The 19,885-nt window shown below is 34.5% G+C and overlaps 3 protein-coding genes across 4 annotated transcripts; 2 read left to right on the forward strand and 1 right to left on the reverse strand.

Annotated features, from left to right (window-relative positions):
- The first annotated feature begins 1,552 nt into the window (after positions 1 to 1,552).
- On the forward strand, positions 1,553 to 6,749 carry LOC141723438 (uncharacterized). 2 transcript variants are annotated; one of them, XM_074525239.1, is made up of 10 exons: positions 1,553 to 1,776; positions 2,122 to 2,338; positions 3,115 to 3,272; positions 3,364 to 3,509; positions 3,793 to 3,855; positions 3,941 to 4,027; positions 5,314 to 5,475; positions 5,702 to 5,904; positions 5,988 to 6,094; positions 6,264 to 6,749. In XM_074525239.1, exons 1-10 carry the CDS (start codon positions 1,686 to 1,688, stop codon positions 6,512 to 6,514), a joined length of 1,485 nt encoding a protein of 494 aa, XP_074381340.1. In that variant the 5' UTR covers positions 1,553 to 1,685; the 3' UTR covers positions 6,515 to 6,749. The 2 variants fall into 2 exon arrangements, with proteins under 2 accessions (XP_074381340.1, XP_074381341.1); XM_074525240.1 differs by having other exon boundaries at positions 1,556 to 1,776; positions 6,018 to 6,094.
- Positions 6,750 to 12,754: 6,005 nt separating this feature from the next.
- Positions 12,755 to 13,165, reverse strand: LOC141659832 (uncharacterized). Its single transcript, XM_074466757.1, has one exon. The coding sequence runs from the start codon at positions 13,163 to 13,165 to the stop codon at positions 12,755 to 12,757; it is 411 nt and encodes a 136-aa protein (XP_074322858.1).
- Positions 13,166 to 13,895: 730 nt separating this feature from the next.
- LOC141723439 (putative amino-acid acetyltransferase NAGS1, chloroplastic) lies at positions 13,896 to 19,760 on the forward strand. Its single transcript, XM_074525241.1, has 10 exons — positions 13,896 to 14,380; positions 14,785 to 14,872; positions 14,966 to 15,171; positions 15,348 to 15,499; positions 16,078 to 16,474; positions 17,054 to 17,151; positions 17,986 to 18,097; positions 18,179 to 18,338; positions 18,668 to 18,740; positions 19,321 to 19,760. The coding sequence occupies exons 1-10, from the start codon at positions 14,018 to 14,020 to the stop codon at positions 19,469 to 19,471; spliced, it is 1,800 nt and encodes a 599-aa protein (XP_074381342.1). The 5' UTR covers positions 13,896 to 14,017; the 3' UTR covers positions 19,472 to 19,760.
- The last annotated feature ends 125 nt before the right edge of the window (positions 19,761 to 19,885 follow it).

A 19,885-nucleotide genomic window follows, 5' to 3' on the forward strand; every position in this document is an offset into this window, starting at 1 on the left:
AGTAGGACAAATTAATCGCAACCGAAAACTTCTAAAATGAAAACAGAGCAAACGACCCAGCAAGTAAATGTGTTACATGGTTTGACATGTATATTGCAACCAAAAAGTAGTAAATTGATGAAAGTAGGCTTATATGTACTTTCTACAACCATCAACTAATGGACCATTTTTGACATATTATTAAAAAGTTCTTCAACCTAGAAAGTGAATACATTACATGGCCTGACACGTCTTTTGCAACGGATTCTCGTAAAATAAAAGGACGTCTACATAAGGTTGTCATAATCATAAACTCATGCATCATTTTGACTTATTTATTAAAAACTCTGTAACTTAGCAACGCAAACATTACATGATCAAACACGTTTTTGCAACATGACTTTCGTAAAATGAAAGGACTTCATCATGTGATTTTTGCAACCATAACCAATGCACTAATTTGCTCCTATTTTTTTAAAATTTCCGCAATATAGCGACTTAATACGTAAATGATGCGACACTTCAAATGCAACTTGAAACTCCTAAAATCAAAGGGCCTGGACGAGACTCTCGCAACCACAAACCAATTTATTTTGTTTACTTGATTTTTAAAAATTCTGCAATCAGTTATGCAAACAAGCAACTCAATATATCCAATTCTTCGACATAAGTAATTTGGACAATAACAACTTCATATGAAACTTAATTCTAATTTAAAAACGTAATTATCTTTAAAGAGATTGAATCTCAGCAACCTTTTATACAACTCAAAGCAAGAAACGCTCAAAATCGATCTTCAATTTTATAATTAAACTTTTATCAAGGAAAACAAGTAAATCTATAAATTTAATACTACTTCAGTGAGTTTATGTTACCTGATTTCCGATTTGAAAGAAATTTGAAGAAGTAGTTTGACTTCCTATTTTGATGATGAAATTGATTTGTGTACTTTTCTTCGATGAATCTGTAAGCAATCAAAGCAATCGTTGATGATTGTTGACGTGAAAGAAACGGAGATTTTGTTGTTGAGAAAGAAAGTTGCAGATGGTTGATGAAGAAGAAACTGGACAACGGCCTGAAGTCCATTTTTTTTCTTTTTTGTTGTCGTAGTATTTATGCAAAATAAATTGTTCTCTTACGTAAAATTGCAAATATTTTTAAAAATTGTAATTATTTTTGTAAAAGTTTTATTTTTTTAGTATATTTATGAAAAAATTTCAAAAATATAAATCCACTTACTATAACAAATATGCAGGGTTCTTATACAATTTATACATTATCATCAATTTTTGTAAGTAAAACTCAAATGAGCATAACTTGTTTAGGAATAATTGTTTAGGTTATTTTTTGATCAAAATCAACTTTTCCTGATTTTTAATCAGAACCTATTTTTTGGAAATTTTAATAAATAAATTTTAAATTGCACTAAATATGTATAATGATTTATATATTTTTAATTTAACATATTACTTTGTTGATATCAATATAAATTCCCTATAAATTTTAAATTTTGACATGTAATTCGGTTACTGATTTTTTTGACACGTAGCGCAGTGTATCTAGTTTAGGCCGGGGAATGGGGGTTTAACAATAGAAAAGTAGCTGTGGCGGCTAATTGGAGGGGGGAATAAATAGCAGTAGCAGCATAAACTAGCCCCCTGATTGTTTTCGCACAAAGTGTTTGAAAGAAGGGGAAATCAGGAGCCATGGCCGCGGGCGCTTCTGCACTGTATTTCTCTATCCTCATCAGTTCGCTAGTCTTCTCCCCTGCTGCTGCGTCAAATCACTATTCATTAGGTCAGTTACAATCTCTCTCTCTCTCTCTCTCTCTCTCTCTCTCTCTCTCTCTCTCTCTCCCTCCCTCCCTCCCTCCCTCCCTCTCTCTCTCTCTCTCTCCCCCTCTCTCTCGCTCTCCCTCCCTCCCTCTCTCTCTCTCTCTCTCTCTCTCTCTTCCTCTCTCCCTCTCCCTCTCTCTCCCTCCCTCCCCTCCTCCCTCCCTCTCAGTTACTCTGGTCTATCTATCTCTCTCTGGGCTAAGTTTAACTTTTTATAATTATCTAACAACTCTATCCTAATTTAATATATGATTATTATGAATGCGATTATGTTTATTGTGATTTCCGACATTTTGATTTTCTCTAGTTGTTGATCAATTTACATCATTGCAACTTACTCCAAGTTTGCTAGTGGAGAAATCTCCGGCTTTTAAACCTGGTGCAAAATTACTTTGTGAAAGAGTTGATATTAGCGGCTTGTCGAGGCTTAAAAATATAAGAAAGTTTGCCCATTCAGTGAAGGTGAATGTGTCGTATGTATTACCAAGCAGTCGTCCACCAAATGTCCATATCTGCTTTCACAGGTGAGTACGATTATTTTGTGTTGACAATCTGGATGCAATTGCTTAGTTTATCAAATTCGTATTTTATAAATTTTCCACTACCAAAATGTTTTGAATGGCATTTTTCACTCTGATCTACTTTTAGCACACAAGGTATTGAATATAGGTAATAGGATACTATATTAATTATGATATGTTTTTAAATGCTCGAATTGATTATTTCCTTTCGATATTGTCGTTAAATCATCTTTTTTCTTAGTTTTGTGAGGGGTTTCTTAATTTAATACCAATAGACCACATTAATGTACAAATACAAATATCTATTGCATACATATGCTCCTATTAGTTTGTAGAATATAAGCTAAAGCTAGAATTGTACTTTATGTACCACACTTGAGTAAGTGTTATTTGCGTTTTTCTTCCTTCATATAATATGTTGAATAGTATAAAATCCGGTTGAGACCTACACCTTAAGGTTTTAGATAAGTTGATTACTTAAAATGGTTTTAAAGTTCAGTTTAGGCTCCCTCCCCGCATGTTTAATTAAAATATTAAATACATTTGTATGTCTATTTGGTGTATTTCTGGTTATGTATGTTAAATCATTCGATTGGATGTCTGGGTTATGTATGTTCACTTGTTCTAATTATGTATGTTCAATTGTTTGATTGAGGTGAAGTGTTGAATAGTATAAAAATCCAGCCAGTTGGGGCCTTCCTACAACACCTTAAGGTTTAAATGAGCCGGTTACCTGACAATTATAATGAGCCAGAGTCCTTATGTATGTTTATTTGCAGAAATGCATCTCTTGGAGTAGGGATGTGCCCTCAGGGCCCGTGGGGAAAAATTTCCAAGGATTCATGGGCTAGAACCATGTCACCATTCGACCACAAGCTTTTAGATATATGTATTTCAGGATCTTCCTCAGTAGCTCTGAAGGTCTCTATTAATGAAGGTCCGTTTGCAATGATCAATATGCATAAATAATAAATTTGTGTAACCTCTATTCTGAAAATTGTCATTCGTTAATTTTCACGGCTTTGCAGAGTTTAGCTATTCTCGTATCATATATTTGATATTTGGGACTACATTAATGACAATAGCTTGGGCCCTGAGCCATTCCCTAATTTTCTACTACGGCAGTGCAATGGCACTAGGAGTTATCCTTGTGATACTGATGATCCTCTTTCAGGTATTATACGGAGATCTGGAATACTCTAGTAAATATTTTTTGGTGAATTTCATGAAAATGCATGTCTTTGGATACCAAAAGGATTGCAGTCTGTAGTTGCTTAATAAGATGTTAAAAATAACGCTTAAAATGTTTTGTTTCTGTGATGCTTTATTAATCCTACAGTATGGAATTGAACTTTGAAAGATTGTTGATGGACCTTACTGAACAAGTTTGGAATATGGTTTCCTAATTGCTAGTTGTTATATAGTTTTTTTTAACATATATATAATGATATTGTCAGGGGATGAAGCTCCTACCAACTGGTCGGAAGAACTCTCTCGCGATGTTTCTCTATGCATCTATGGTGGGATACTCTATTTTTGTAAACTAGCTCTTTCTGTTGCGATCATTATATGGGGTGAATCTAAGATATCCTTGATATTTTTCAGTTGGGCTTTGGGGCTATAATATTTCGCGACGTGCCAAGACTATTATTACATTCAATATTCGGGGAGATTGGTGAAGAGTACAATCCTGTATGTAAGTTCCCTATATTTTGGCGAGACATATGTGCTAAACTGAAAACTTTGCGTCTCAGTGCAAATCTTGTTGGTTTGAGAGTCTATAACGACATGTCCTAGTATTGTCTTACCAATCACTATCACTTATTTGTATTCAGTAGACTGTACCCATCGTTCATATTATGATTCATAAACCTGGGCTGCAACTGGAACAATTAAATTAATTCTTTTTGTTAAATATCTTTTTCTTTGTTGCAATAATCGTAAATTTATGCTCTCTAACCAAATTTGGTAAATATTTTAATAGAACAGTTTGTATCTGTTAAATATGTCGAGTTTAAGCTTTAAGTGCCAACAAACACTCCCTCCGTCCCTAAATACATGTCCATATTGACGGGTCAAATTGACTATACTTTGACTGAAATTTATATGTATTGTATGATTGAAAAATAAATAAATTATAGCATTAAAAAGTACATTTAATCTATTTTGAAGTGTAACTCTTAGTTTTTTAAAATAACAAATAAATAATTTTGTAATGTTTAGTCAAAAATTGGTTAATTTGACTCTTAGAAAATCAAAATGGACATGTAATTAGGCACGGAGGGATTATTATTATATAGGATATACCGCACTTTTTAACATGAATGTAGTGGATAGTTAAACACCTAACATTTATTAATTCTGTCCAGTACTTGTGTAGTAAAGATCGTTAATAGTAATACACTTGCAACTGCATGTTGACTCCTTGCATAAACTGCGAAAAAACGGGTGTATATTATGTATGTTCCCACTACTCTTTTTACTCTCTAGAATGTGAAGTCACTATTTTTTAAGATGCATTTATGTTGCGTGCAATAGCAGTTATAATATGTTAACATAAATACATTTAGTTTAGTTCAAAGAAATGATCCTAAGAAATGCTACTGGGGTTTTCATGTTTCTGTTATGTATGTATTTTTTCCTTCACAATGTATCTTATAACGAATACCGAAACCTTGTATGACTTCTGTAGATTGGCTTTTTATTATATCTGTTATGACATTTTGCCAAGCTCACATGAGATGAGACTACATGAAGATGATTTCATTTTTATTTTACCATAAAGAACATTGTTCAAGCAAGGCCTTAACTGTTAGTATCTCTTTAATTGAAGAATTATCTCAAATATTTGCTGTTGCCTTGTCTTAACTGAACAGTATTTTTGCACGGATCTCTTTTTGTGTATGGTTAAGCAAGACGTCTTTTTAGGAATTTGCAATTGCTAGTGCTATCACTTAAGGATGAGCTTTCTGATGCAGTTAATCATATTTACAAGCCTCTTCCTTGTTCTGGCTGGAGCTTGGCTGGGCTTTTGGGTAGTCCGCAAACTCGTTCTTGCAGACGATGGGTCAATTGATGAGGGTGTATCAAATTTTGTTGCCTGGTCCATCTGGATTATTGGCGCTGTCACGGTTTTTCAGGTTATTTTATTCTTTTTTCCTTTCACATTTAAAAATACTTGGTTATGTCCTTATTGCTCATATTGTTGCCTTGTGCTTTCTAGTTTCTTTTTTTTTTCCAGAAGTTTGGTCGAAATTGATGTGCTGCCACTTAATTTAAGCTCCTGATAATTCCTTTTCATTAGATTCTGCATGTTATATTCTAAAAATAACTATTTTTGAAATTGATATGTTTTTCTTTTTTTAGAGTTCTGTGGATCCTTTATCGTCAGCGGTGAATTCAATTTCTGGAATATTGGTTTCTGTCGTACTGAGGCATATCACCCTAAATATGTTACTGCTCCACTTGTTGGAGTTTACTCAAAAATCACTGTTCCACGTGTACGAGTCTGCTCTAGAAGTACTGCTCCGATTGTACGATTATACTCTAGAATTATCGCTCCACTTCAGGTGAGGAAGTTTATTTCTGTCATGAACCTTTTCATAGATAGCATTGTCAGTTTTCAATGATCGTTTTATTTGTTTGGATGAAGTGACAATGTACATTTGGGAATCACGTGCAGAAACCTTTTCAGAAAAGGCGAGAGCAAACACAGAAGATCTCGGAATCCAGCAGCAACATCATTCATAGATTCTTACAGTGAGTACAGTAATTAAAGGCATAGAAAATAAATTGACCACCTCTGCCTCAACGCATGCCCTTTAACTTCAATTCCTCGCCGACTGCTGCCTTAACAATAGATTTCTTTTATCGATGTTTAGTTGGTAAATGCTATACGTCTGACCTTCTCTTTCACTTGTGCTGCCAGGTCCTACCGCGGAACGACCAATTTCAGATTCTGATCCATTTTACTCTACTTTCCATAATACACCTGAAAGAAGAAGATTTTCGAAGGAGGAATGGGAGAAGTTCACAAGAGAAACAACAAAGAATGCCTTGGAAGGGCTGGTTTCTTCTCCAGATTTCAGTAGATGGGCTGTTGCTCACGCTGACAGAATCACTTTGACCCCTACCAAGGATTCTGCTAAAGAACCAAGAAGACGGCTTCCTTGGTCTTAAGCATGTAATTATTTTTGGCACGTACAGTTCTTCTAGTTCTGGTACTCTAACCTTGACGAAATCCACAGAATTTACCTAATCTTTATTTTGCCAGATACTCGTACTTTATGAGATAAGAGCAGTGTTGTAGGCGTTTGTTACTAGTATGTAAGCAATGTGTAATACTCGCTTCGTTACGTAGCCAGAGCTTGTTTGTACAATGGTTGCCAAATTCAATTTCTCAAATTCTGATGCATTTCTTACATTGTTTATTTTTTAAACTCATTTAATTAATTTATTTTGGAAAATTTCTATTCTTCCTAACCAAATTAAAGTTTGGACTTGTTTGGTGCGCTAATGCAAACAAAACATGAACTTAATGTATTTAACCTGGGTTTTTTTAGCGACTCATGTCAATCACAGAAGATCAATTTGGCGACTCATGTCAATCACAGAAGATTAATGCGGTTCGGTTCATTTTAGGCAATAATATTAGTATGTATTTAAATATTGAATATTTTAGGCAATAATATTCTAGAATTACTCATATTGATATACTAGCATGTCGTGCGATACACGGACTAATTATAATATTTATAATTTTATTATTTTGTTATTTCGTAAAACTAAATTATAAAAATAATGGTTATATATTATTGAAATTAATAAAATTAAAATATTTACATATTATTTTTTTTGTATTATATATTATTGAAGGATTCAAAATTTCAATAGTTAAAATTTTAAAAAGTCTTTTCTTCTTCTGCAATCTATATGGAGTCTTAAACATAAGTATATATGGATGATTTGCTATTGTTTTTTTAATTTTTCCTTGATTTAATAAATATTTTATTTATTATATTATAATTTGAATTAATAAAATTAATTTTGGAAGTGTTTGATTTTCCATCAAAAAAGAAGTTGAGTGCTCTTAGATATCAAGCTGGATTATTTGTAGTCATATGAAATACATGATTTATTTATTTTGAATAAATAATATTTGTTTAAACTTTTTTTGGAAGTTGTTAACATATTTTTTAGGAAGGTGGTAACCAACCGACCAAACGAAGTCATGTTTCGCTTATAGTAGTATAATATAGATATTGAAATGTTGAATAATAATGTAAATATAGATATTGAAATGTTGAATAATAATGTAAATACATATACATCATATATACTATTCGTCACTCGATATGCACAAGAAGAACTTATTGATTTAATTTAAAAAATTATTATTCAGAAGTAGAATAACAAGAAAAATGTAATCAAGTCTCAAACTGAGCAACTTTTTATCAAATATAACTATTAAATTTTGATTATATCTCAATCGACCCCATCGAGTGACTTTTTACAAATATCGTCAATATAACATCTTTGAATACACAATATTATCATTATCTCAATTATTTTTGAGAAATTATAAAAAAATATTACTTTTTTTTTAAAATTTAATTGCGATTTTTCTTTAATTTTTTTTGTAAAAATATGATTTGCAACCAAAAACAACCATGTTGCAATTTTTTTTTACGTTTTTTAAAAATGATTGAACTTTTTTTCGAGTTAAATTTGAGGTTAAATTGGGTTATATTTGAGATTGTATCCGGTTAAATTGGACTGTAAAATTTTATTTTTATAAAAAAATTAAAAAATTATATTTTTGCAAATATAAACTAAAAAATATATATTATATTTTGCTAAAAAACTTAAAAAATTTTAACGATTTTTTTTTAAATCTCTATTTTTACTTCAAATTTGGTACCTTATGATAAAAGAAAAAAAGAATATACGCAAACAATAGAAAACGAAACATGCGCATAACTTGTTCTTGGGCTGAATAATTAGTAGTTTGTTGTAAAATACTAGCTATAAAAGTATTATATCGAACCTTTGTAAAACTAAATAGAGCAGAAATGAAGATAAAGAGAGGTGTGTAGAGAGAAAGTAGAGAGAAAGAAGAAGCTGAAGCTGTTTTTTTGTGCATCTTCATTTGTAACAAGTGAGGCTATTTATAGCCAATACAAGCAACATGTTTATTAAATGCAATGTGAAAATTCTACTCCTATAAATCTAGCCTTACTATTTAACTTTTGACTACATGACAATCAACTTATAACACTCCCCTTTGATTGTCATGATAGTGTGGATCATAAATTGCCTCGTTAAAACCTTGTGAAAGAAAAACCCAGTGGGTAAAAATCTTGGCGAAGGAAAAAAAAGTACAATCTCCCCTTGGAAAAATTAATCATTCTCCGAAGTTTTGTTGTAACAGATTCTTGAGTCGACGCATTCTAATGTTATGTCGTAACTTCCCAAATGTTGAATTCGGTAATGATTTCGTGAATAAATCCGCAAGGTTGTCACATGATCGAATTTGTTGTATATCAATTTCTCCATTCTTTTGAAGCTCGTGGGTGTAAAAAAATTTTGGTGAAATGTGCTTTGTCCTGTCCCCTTTGATATATCCTTCCTTGAGTTGATCAATGCATGCAGTGTTGTCCTCAAACATGACAGTAGGACTTCTTGTGATGACTGGCAATCCACATAATTCTTGAATATTCTTGATGATAGACCGCAACCAAATATATTCTCTACTGGCTTCATGAATTGCAATGAGTTCTGAGTGATTTGTTGAGGTTGCCACTGTAGTTTACTTCGTGGATTTCCAGGAAATGGATGCACCGCAATATATAAATACATATCCAGTTTGTGATTTGCCAAAATGAGGATCTGACAAGTATCTAGCGTCTGCATATCCGATCAACTGAGATGTTGAGTTTTTCGGGAAAAATAATCTAAAGTCTGTTGTTCCCCGAAGATATCGGAATATATGTTTAATCCCATTCCAATGTCTGTCCATCGGAGCAGACTTAAATCTAGCCAATAAATTCACAGCAAATGCAATATCTGACCTTGTATTATTTGCAAGATACATAAGTGCACCAATTGCACCTAGATATGGGATTTCAGGACCAAGAACCTCTTCATCATCTTCTCGTGGTCGAAATGGATCTTTATCAGGCTCTAAAGATCTAACCACCATTGGAGTAGTCAATGGATGAGATTTATCCATGTAAAATCTGTTCAAAACCTTTTCTGTATATGTAGATTGGTGGAGGAAAATTCTCGATGACAAGTGCTCGACCTGTATACCAAGACAATATTGTGTCCTTCCAAGATCTTTCATTTCAAATTATGTCTTTAGGTATATGACAACTTCATTAACCTCTGTAGCTGTTCCTACAAGGTTTAAATCATCCACATATACAGCAATAATCACAAAACCAAATTGTGATTTTTTGATTAAAACACATGGAGAAATTTGGTTACTAATATACCCATTCTTTTGTAAATAACAACTAAGTCTGTTATACCACATACGACCAGATTGTTTAAGTCCATACAATGATCGTTGAAGTTCAATGGAGTATTTATGACGAGGTTTCTTGAACTCATCCATTTTTAACCCTTCTGGGATTTTCATAAAAATTTCACTATCAAGTGAACCATACAGGTATGCAGTAACGACGTCCATAAGACGTGTTTCCAATTTTTCTTTAGATGTCATACCTAATATAAAACGAAAAGTAATTCTATCCATCACTGGCGAGTATGTCTCTTGATAATCAATGTCAGGCCTTTGAGAGAACCCCTGTGATACAAGTCGGGCTTTATATCTGATAATTTCATTCTTTTCATTTCGTTTTCTTATGAATACCCATTTATTTCCAACAGGGCTCACATTGATTGGTGTTTGGACAACAGGTCCAAATACTTCTCTTTTACGCAATGAATTTAATTCTGTTTGGATTGCGTCTTTCCATTTTGGCCAGTCTTTTCTTCGACGACATTCCACTTTGTGGTTCAGGATCAGAATTTATGTCCACATCCAATGCTGCGGAATACACAAATACATCATCGATTATGGCTTTACTTCGATCCCATAATTTCATATCATGCACATAATTTATTGAAATTTCATGATTGTTTAATCCTGTATCTTCGGGGACTGGAATCTCTTCTGGAGATAATACCACTTTAGGGGTATTTGCTTCTTCTGGAACATGTGTCACTTCAGGGGTAATTTTCTTTATTTTTCTTTTTCGTGGTACAACATCTTTTGCACCGACCAGTCTACCACGCTTCAGGCGTGGCTTTGATTCTGTAACCAATTCTTTTGTATCTGATTTTTGAATTGGTATATCTATTCTAGCTGGGGTATTTACTGTAGGTATTTGAGATTTAGTTATATTTCTAGAATCGTTAAATGCGTCAGGCATTTGGTTTGCGATATTTTGCATATGAATAATTCTTTTAACTTCAAGTTCGCATTGACCGGTACGTGGATCTAGAAAATATAATCCTGATGCATTCCATGTTATGTCAGGATTAACCTTGTTTGAATGTTTATCTCCCCCTAAAGGAGGAAACATAGACTCGTCAAAATGACAATCTGCATATCTTGCGGTAAATAAGTCTCCGGTTAGAGGCTTCAGATATCTAATTATATATGTGGAATCAAAATCAACGTAGATACATATTCTTCTTTGAGCTCCCATCTTTGATATTTTTGGTGGAGCAATCGGCACATATACGGCACTTCCGAAAATTTTGAAGTGAGAAATATTAGGAACTTGACCAAGTACCAGTTGTAGCGGAGAATGTTGGTTGTAGGAAGTTGGTATAATCCTAATAATATTAGCAGCATGAAGTATTGCGTGACCCCAAATAAATGTAGGTAATTTTGCTTTCAACAACAGCGGTCTTGAAATAAGTTGTAGTCTTTTGATAAAAGACTCGGCTAACCCATTTTGTGTATGTACATGAGGAACTGGGTTTTCAACTGAGATTCCTACAGACATGCAATAGTCGACAAAAGTTGCAGATGTGAATTCGCCGACATTATCTAAACGAATTGACTTAATGCAATGATCTGGGAATTGAGCTTGTAATTTGATTATTTGGGCAAGTAGTTTTGCAAAAGCATCATTACGAGTTGAGAGAAGACAAACATGAGACCATCTAGTTGAGGCATCGATTAATACCATAAAGTACCTAAATGGGTCAGATGATGGGTGTATAGGTCCACATATGTCCCTTTGGATCCATTCTAAAAAAATTGGGCTTTCAAGCTGTACTTTAGTAGGGGATGGTCGAGTAATCAATTTTCGTAAAGAACATACTGAACATGGAAGGTCATTGTTGGAAAGAACTTTAAAATCTTTAAGAGGATGACCAGTAGAATTCTCTATAATACGACGCATCATAGAGACGCCAGGATGACCTAATCTTTCATGCCAAAGTGTAAAAGATTTTGGATCTATGAGTTTGGAAGCAACAACATTGTGTGATTCAATAGTTCTAATTTTCATTATATATAATCCTGAGGAAAGTGAGTGAAACTTTTCTAAGATTTTCTTGTTGCTAGGATTAGCGGAAGTAATAAGAAGATATTCTCTATCAGCCTCAGAGGTAGTTTCGATGTGAAAATTGTTGAGTCGGATATCTTTAAAACTAAGAAGATTTCTAGTAGACTTACTAGAATATAATGCATTTGAAATGTGTATGTGGGTACCGTTAGGTATGACGAAACTAGCTTTTCCAAAACCTTCGATTATATTAGATACGCCGGAAATCGTTCCGACTTGAGCTTTGATTTTGGTTATTTGGGTAAAATACTTTTGGTTCTGTAGAATCGTATGAGTTGTACCACAATCAGCAATGCATATATCTTCAGAATCCATTCTGTATATAATTAAGAAACATAATTTATTTGATAAGAACATAACACACTACATAGTTCAAACAAAATAAAGCACACAATACACACTACTATAATAATTATATGAAACTAATCTTCAGCCTCCCATATGGGAGTTTCGTTAGGTTCATTCGGACCATTAATGCTTATTCCTCCAGTTGTGATTCTCGGAAAATCATCTATGTTATTGTTGACGAAATTTGTTTCTACCATTTTCTCTTTTGATTTTTGAGAAGATTGGTATAACTTAACAAGATGATCTGGGGTATGACAATTACGTGTCCAGTGCTCATTCATGCCGCACCAATAGCAAACATTTTCAGTTTTTCCTCCTCGTGATCCCTTTCTTTTACTCTGTGATTCAGATTGCCACTTCCGGTTACCAGAGTTGTTGTATGGACGAAAATGCTCGTGGCTCCGACCTCGTCCACGGTACCGCCCTTGGCCTCGTCCACCTCAATACCCTTTTCCACGTACATTCGGCTGGAATGACATGTTATTTACTTCAGGTAATGGGGCATTGGACGGGATTGATGATTCTTAATCACCAATTCATGATTCTGTTCAGCAACGAGGAGAGTTAATAGAAGATCCCCGAACTTAGTAAATTTGCGCTCCCTGTACATCTCTGCTAAGTTGATATTGTTGGGGTGAAAAGTTGATTGTGTTTTATCGATTTTTCTTTTTTCCGTAACTTTCTCACCACACATAATAAGCCTAGAACTTATTTTGAACAAAGCAGAGTTATATGCTCGGACACTCTTAAAATCCTGAAGTGTTAAATTAGCCCAATCATTTTCAGCTGCAGGTAGATAAACTAGTTTCTGGTGATCGAACCTATCCTTTAGATTTTCCCATAAAATAAAAGGATCCTCGACTTCTAAGTACTCAGATTTTAAATCTTCATGCATGTGGTGTCGGAGAAAAATTATGGAGGTAAAGTTTTCTTCAGCCGTTGATTTATTTTCTGCCTTTATTGTATCGCTTAATTTCTTTGAACCCAAGTGCAACTTTACATCTTGTACCCATGATAAATAATTATCGCCAGAAATGTCTAAGGAAACGAACGACAGACTTGTAATATTTGTCATACTAAATCTGAATTAACACGAAAATTATTAAATTTTAATTCATCAATGTAAATATTACATAAAATCCTACTTAATCGGGTGCGTTAACAAGTATGCAATAATCAATGTATATATCATTATTATCATTGATATTATAAACTGATCTATATATAAAATGACAAATTGATTTTCACCCGCCATACGGACGTCTGCGTATGCAGATTATCTCCGACCAATAATAAATTAAAGTGTATAATCCTTCTCAGTTTCGGCAGGGTTTTGTGCTGATAACGTGTTGTAAAATATTACCTATAAATTATTATATCGAACCTTTGTAAAACTAAATAGAGCAGAAATGGAGATAAAGAGAGCTGTGTAGAGAGAAAGTAGAGAGAAAAAAGAAGCTGAAACTGTTTTTTGTGCATCTTCATATGTAACAAGTGAGGCTATTTATAACCAATACAGACAACATATTTATTAAATGCAATGTGAAAATTCTACTCCTATAAATCTAACCTTACTATTTAACATGTTATAACATAGTTTTGTTTGTACTGTAAAACACATTATTAACCTTCTCAGCAGCCATGAGCCACCCACCCCTTCACAAAATCTCCCAATTTTAATTTCCATTTTTAATTATTTTAATAATAAATAATAAATAAAGCTTCTCCAAGCTCCTCGTCTTCTTCAATGGCTGCTTTAGCTACAACCCTTTCTTCCCTTTTTACCCACCCTACAATTTCTTCCTCAGACAAATTGTGTCTGAACTCTCTTTCTCCTCGTACACTTAATTTAAGGCTACTTGGGTATGGCGCCAACCTTAAATGTTGTGTCCGAAGAAACAAGGTTTTTTTAGCTAGGTGTAATGTGTGGGAAGAACCTGAGAGTGGAGATGAATCTAGCAGCGCCGCCTCTGCTTTGAAAGATGAGCTTTTTGTTGAATTCTTTAGAGAATCTTGGCCTTATTTTCTCGCACATCGAGGCAGTACTTTTGTTATTCTTATCTCTGCTGAACTTGTTGATCATGCTGCTCTTCTTGATTCAGTTCTCATGGTATAATTAGTACCCCCTTATTACCCTTCTTTTGCTTAACTGTGTGTATAGTGTGTGTGATTTTTTTTTTTTTTTAAGTGTTTAGATGTTTAAAGTTTTAAGCTTTTTTTGTGGGGTGTTAATGTTTTTGTTATTGAATATGTTCTTGGTGGGTTGTTAATTTGGAATTGAGGTTTTATTGGGTTGCTTTGTCGGGTTTTTTTACGTGTGAAGTGAGTACATTTTGCTATTGACTGATAGGATTTTATGTTGCAAGATTTAGATTTAGGCACCCTTTTGTGGTTATGAGGTGTTTTCGGGAAATTTGGTTGTTTGATTGATGTTTTGTTGTTAGAAAATAAAGTAGAGAAGGAGAAATAATTAAGGCGGTTGGTGTCTTGATTAGTTTGTGTGTGTTTATGTAGGATATTTCGTTACTTCATGGACTGGGGATTAAGTTTGTTCTTGTGCCGGGGACTCATGTTCAGATAGACAAGCTGTTACATGAGAGAGGTGAGTATCATAGTTAATGGATGTTAAATATGAATCTAATATGTATTGGGTTGGTTCACTCTCGGAAATTTATGAACTTTATGTTGTTGGCAGGAAGTGAACCTAAGCATGTTGGGAGATACAGGATTACTGACCCTAAATCTCTTGAGGCTGCAATGGATGCAGCTGGGAGAATTCGTATTCGGTTGGAGGCAAAGCTGTCTGCTGGGCCCTCCTTATGCAGTATTCGTCGACATGGTGAGAATAGACGCTGGCATGATGGTGTCAGTGTTGTAAGTGGCAATTTTCTTGCGGCCAAGGTGAGTGAAATAATGTTGAAATACAATTCTTTCCTGATTCAAATCAGTATTACCTGTTTTACGGTTATTTTCTTAAATTATTCTATACAACACTTTTGCGATAATTGCAATTTTCCTTAAAATATGAATTTTGCTGCAAGTCGGTGTTCTTTATTATTTTCAATTTGTTACAACAGAGAAAGGGAGTTGTTGAAGGAATTGATTACGGAGCAACAGGTGAAGTAAAGAAAGTCGACGTGGCACGCATACGTGAGAGGCTTGATCAAGATTCAATAGTTATATTAAGTAATCTCGGCTATTCCAGCTCCGGTGAAGCATTAAATTGCAAGTACGCTATATGGCCTTTTTAAATAGGTACCTTTATTACAGCTTGTATGATCCTCCTGGATCATCCGAATCAGGCAGTGCATCAGTTCAGATATGTGGCTATCTGAAAGCAGATAAAAAATTTAGTTTACTATTATAGGACTTGCTACATTACACAATATATGTGTCAGGTATTCGTTACACGTTACAAGTGACTGCAATTTGAGAATTTTTTTAAAGAAAAATGTCCACAGGCGCCTTTGCAAAATTATTGCATTTATTTGTTAAACAACATCAGGCACATATGAACATTGCGTCATAGAGCCATCCACGTGTTAATATCCCTTTAACTTGTAAGGGGCGGGATGGTGCCCAGGATAACATCTTCATAGCATGATGTAACCTGTTATCTTATATACTCCTATTGTCAAGGCTTGCTTATATAGTTATATAGTATCTTACGGTGTATTGTAGGTCCATTATGTTTTACTTGTTTTGAAGACACGAACCTAATTTAAAGCCAATAATAGCCTAAACATTATACAATATTATGTGTGGGTTGATCTTTTTTGTTAATACATTGTTTTGTCTATGCTGCAGCACGTACGAAGTGGCCACTGCTTGTGCATTGGCTCTTGGAGCAGAGAAGCTTGTTTGCGTTATAGACGGTCCTATTTTAGATGAGTGTGGACGGCTTATACGCTTTTTAACACTTCAAGATGCGGACACATTGATCAGAAAACGCGCCAAACAAAGTGAAATAGCCGCTAATTATGTAAAAGCTGTCGGGCAGGAAGACATTACTTCTATTAGCATGAGCGGAAATGGGAATGGCTTTAGTGGTCATTATAATGCAACTTTTCAGAATGGTGTTGGTTTTGACCATGGAAATGGACTGTGGTCTAGTGAACAGGGTTTTGCTATTGGTGGTCAAGAGAGAATGAGTCGATTAAATGGTTACTTGTCAGAATTGGCTGCAGCAGCTTTTGTATGCAGAGTAAGTTTTACAATATAATGAACAATCCATGCCATTAAGTGCCGAAGACCATAATATTGTTCAAATCACCAATTATGCATTACTGTTTCTGGATAATAGTCTAGTTGTCAGCTTCCTACTTTATGTACTGTGATGATCCCAAGTAATATAGTTTCCAAACTTGTAATTTCTAAGTAGTATATTTTGAATTATTTAATTAGCATAACAACACTTATAACCAGAAATTAGCTTAATTTTCAGCAAGGCAACTACAGGTGGGTTCAATTTGGACTTTGTAATTAGCTGATGTCATTCTGGCTTCATTTTCCATTTCTTCCTAACATAGCTCCTACATGTTTCTAAAGAATTATGTTTTGATAATATTATTTGACTCTTTGCACTTCCTCTCAAGTTTTAAGCATAATTGGTGATTTGGTGTCTCCTCCTACCACCAGATGGAAGTGCCTAAACTTTTTATCATAATAAGTTATTTTAGAATGTTAATCCATTACTATCCTGTCTCAGCCTTACAGTTTCTCCAGTTTTAACTTCCACACAAGAAACTTCACTAACAATTGTAATAATATACTTTTCTGTCAGGGTGGTGTTCAAAGAGTTCATCTATTAGACGGGACTATTGGCGGTGTTCTATTGAAGGAGTTGTTTCAAAGAGATGGAGTTGGTACTATGGTCGCAAGGTATCTAATCTTTCATCTACATTTAACTAACCCAACTTTTTTACGACACAATCAGTTACAGAATGGAGTATATATATATAGGGTCAGGAAGGACTAATTTAGAGCTAAAGTCAGAATTAGAACTTTAAACTGTTGTGAGCCCCCTTGATGTTTGTTTGTTCAATGGCTCCTATTTCTTTTTTTGCTAGTTCAATGGCTAATAATTATTCGTTTACTGCAGACACAATGCTTTTTTTGATATATGGTTTCCTTCTGCAGTAGACAATGTTTCCTTTTTGTAAATTACATAATATTTTCTAAAGTTTATTAAAAGTATCCTGTCAAGCAGAAGAACATAAGTTGCTTCTATGGTTGAAAGCAGGGATGGGTTAAAGGCGGGGCCTGGGAAAGTGGGGTAGTTGCCCCCACAATTGTTAGGATAGGTAAACTGTATATCTTGCAAAGTTGTTTTACTGATTCTTGCTTTTGCCCCTATGCTAAGAGAGCTGGTTTTGCAACAGAGTGAACATAGTTTGATTCCTCCCGTTATAGTCTCGTTCTATATAACCTTGAACAATACACAAAGAAGCTAGTGCCCGATAGTCTGGGGTTAAAGTTTTTTTGCTATTTGCCTGGATTCAAAGCTCAAACAATCATATTGTAATATTTATTTGACTGTATCATGCTATCTATCACTATCAAATTAACTTCTTTTTTCTGCTAATACTTTTCCCCCCTATACTTTAAATTCGGTATCCGTCTCTGGTTTCAAGTATAAGTTGTTTCTCAGTGAATCTGACCCTATATATATTGAATGTAGAAGATGCTGAATTTGATGTGTGTTCTATTTTACAGTGATCTTTATGAAGGAACAAGGATGGCTAAGGTTGGAGATTTTTCCGCAATAAGACAAATAATACAACCTTTAGAAGATTCCGGCACGTTAGTCAGGAGAAGTGACGAAGAGGTTTGCACTCATACTTTTCCATCACAACACTAAGTTATTGTTTAATTAGGATTTTTATGATTTCATCTTGAATGTTCACAGCTGCTAAAAGCCTTGGATTACTTTATTGTTGTGGAGAGGGAAGGTCATATCATTGCTTGTGCTGCTCTGTTTCCTTTCTTTAAAGAAAAGTGTGGTGAGGTTGCTGCTATCGCCGTTTCTCCTGACTGCCGTGGACAAGGACAGGGTGACAAATTACTTGGTACGTCATAGTTCTTGAAATCTTTGTGCAATAACCCCAATGGGGACCAAATGCATTCTAGAGCAAGTCATAATCCCATATGTATATTCGAAATGCTACATCCTGGCCCATGACTCTGACACTCATCCAAGATGTTACAAGTGCTGCATTCCTTTAATAGAAACTGAGCTTTATATTACCTGTATAGCTAGCCCACATGTCAGGACCTCGGATATGCAAAATTATCAATAATATATTACTTTCTTACTGTATTTAAGAAACCAATATGACTCAAAATAAATAGGAAACTTTCTGAATTTGTGTTATGTTCATTATCTATGTAATTGTAGATTACATTGAAAAGAAGGCATCTTCTCTTGGGCTTCAGATGCTGTTTCTGCTTACGACCCGCACAGCTGACTGGTAATTTTTTTCACCCTTCGTTCGTCAATTATACATGCTTCCTGGAGCGATCCAGCTCTGGTATCTTTTTCCCCAAGTATGCTGAAGTTTCCAACTACTAAGTAAATCACGAAGTAGCAAAAATGTGATTAGATTTTTTTTTGTTCTTACTAATGCATGGTTGAAAACTCTCTCTCTCTCTCTCCCTCTCTCTCTCTCTCCCTCCCTCTCTCTCTCTCTCTCTCTCTCTCTCTCTCTCTCTCTCTCTCTCTCTCTCTCTCTCTCTCTCTCTCTCTCCCTCTTTTGTTCTTACTAATGCATGGTTGAAAACTCTCCCTCTCTCTCTCTCTCTCTCTCTCTCTCTCTCTCTCCCTCCCTCCCCCCCCCTCTCTCCCTCCCTCCCCCCCCCTCTCTCTCTCCCTCTCTCTTGTGTGTGTGTGTCTGGAATTTACTACCCACTACTTATGCATGTTGTAACTCGGAGTCTCCAGTAAAATCAACATCTTTTTGCTTGAGAGTACAATCAACTATGGTGTGCCCTGCATATGCTTAGTTTTGTTTTTACATCCATTTTATTGTGTAACAATTGAGCATGTGACAGGTTTGTGAGGCGAGGCTTCACTGAATGTACAATTGATAAGATACCGGAGGATAGGAGGAAAAAGATCAACTTATCACGCAGATCCAAGTATTATATGAAGCAGTTGCTACCTGACACAAGTGGCATTCGTTTTGATAGTATGTTCTATTAGAGTTACAACACCAAATCTCTCGTAAAAAAGGTTCAATACAAGTCGCTCAGCTTAAAGTTCATATATTGCTATTGACGTGTAGTATGCAAACTGGGATGAATTTGCTGAAAATTTTTTTTAGCACACATAAAATCCATATCTGTCTGTTGTAGCGAGATCATGGTATGTACATTCTTCAAACCAAGAAGAAGTTTTTGTAGTATATTCAAATATCAGAGTTTCCAGACTTTTTGTGTACTTCAGATATTATAAGTCGTTCGAATTAAGGTACTACTAGTAATTTCTGTAACCCTCCTTTCCCTTTTTGTACTCTCATTTGATTTATTTGTCCCATATTACCAGCAAGTAATACAAATTTATTAGCAATGTTCCGATGGTACCATTGCATTTGTAATTTTCAATGTTGATTTTTCC

The sequence above is a fragment of the Apium graveolens genome, chromosome 5, assembly GCF_009905375.1.
Source record: "Apium graveolens cultivar Ventura chromosome 5, ASM990537v1, whole genome shotgun sequence".
Lineage (NCBI taxonomy): Eukaryota > Viridiplantae > Streptophyta > Magnoliopsida > Apiales > Apiaceae > Apium > Apium graveolens.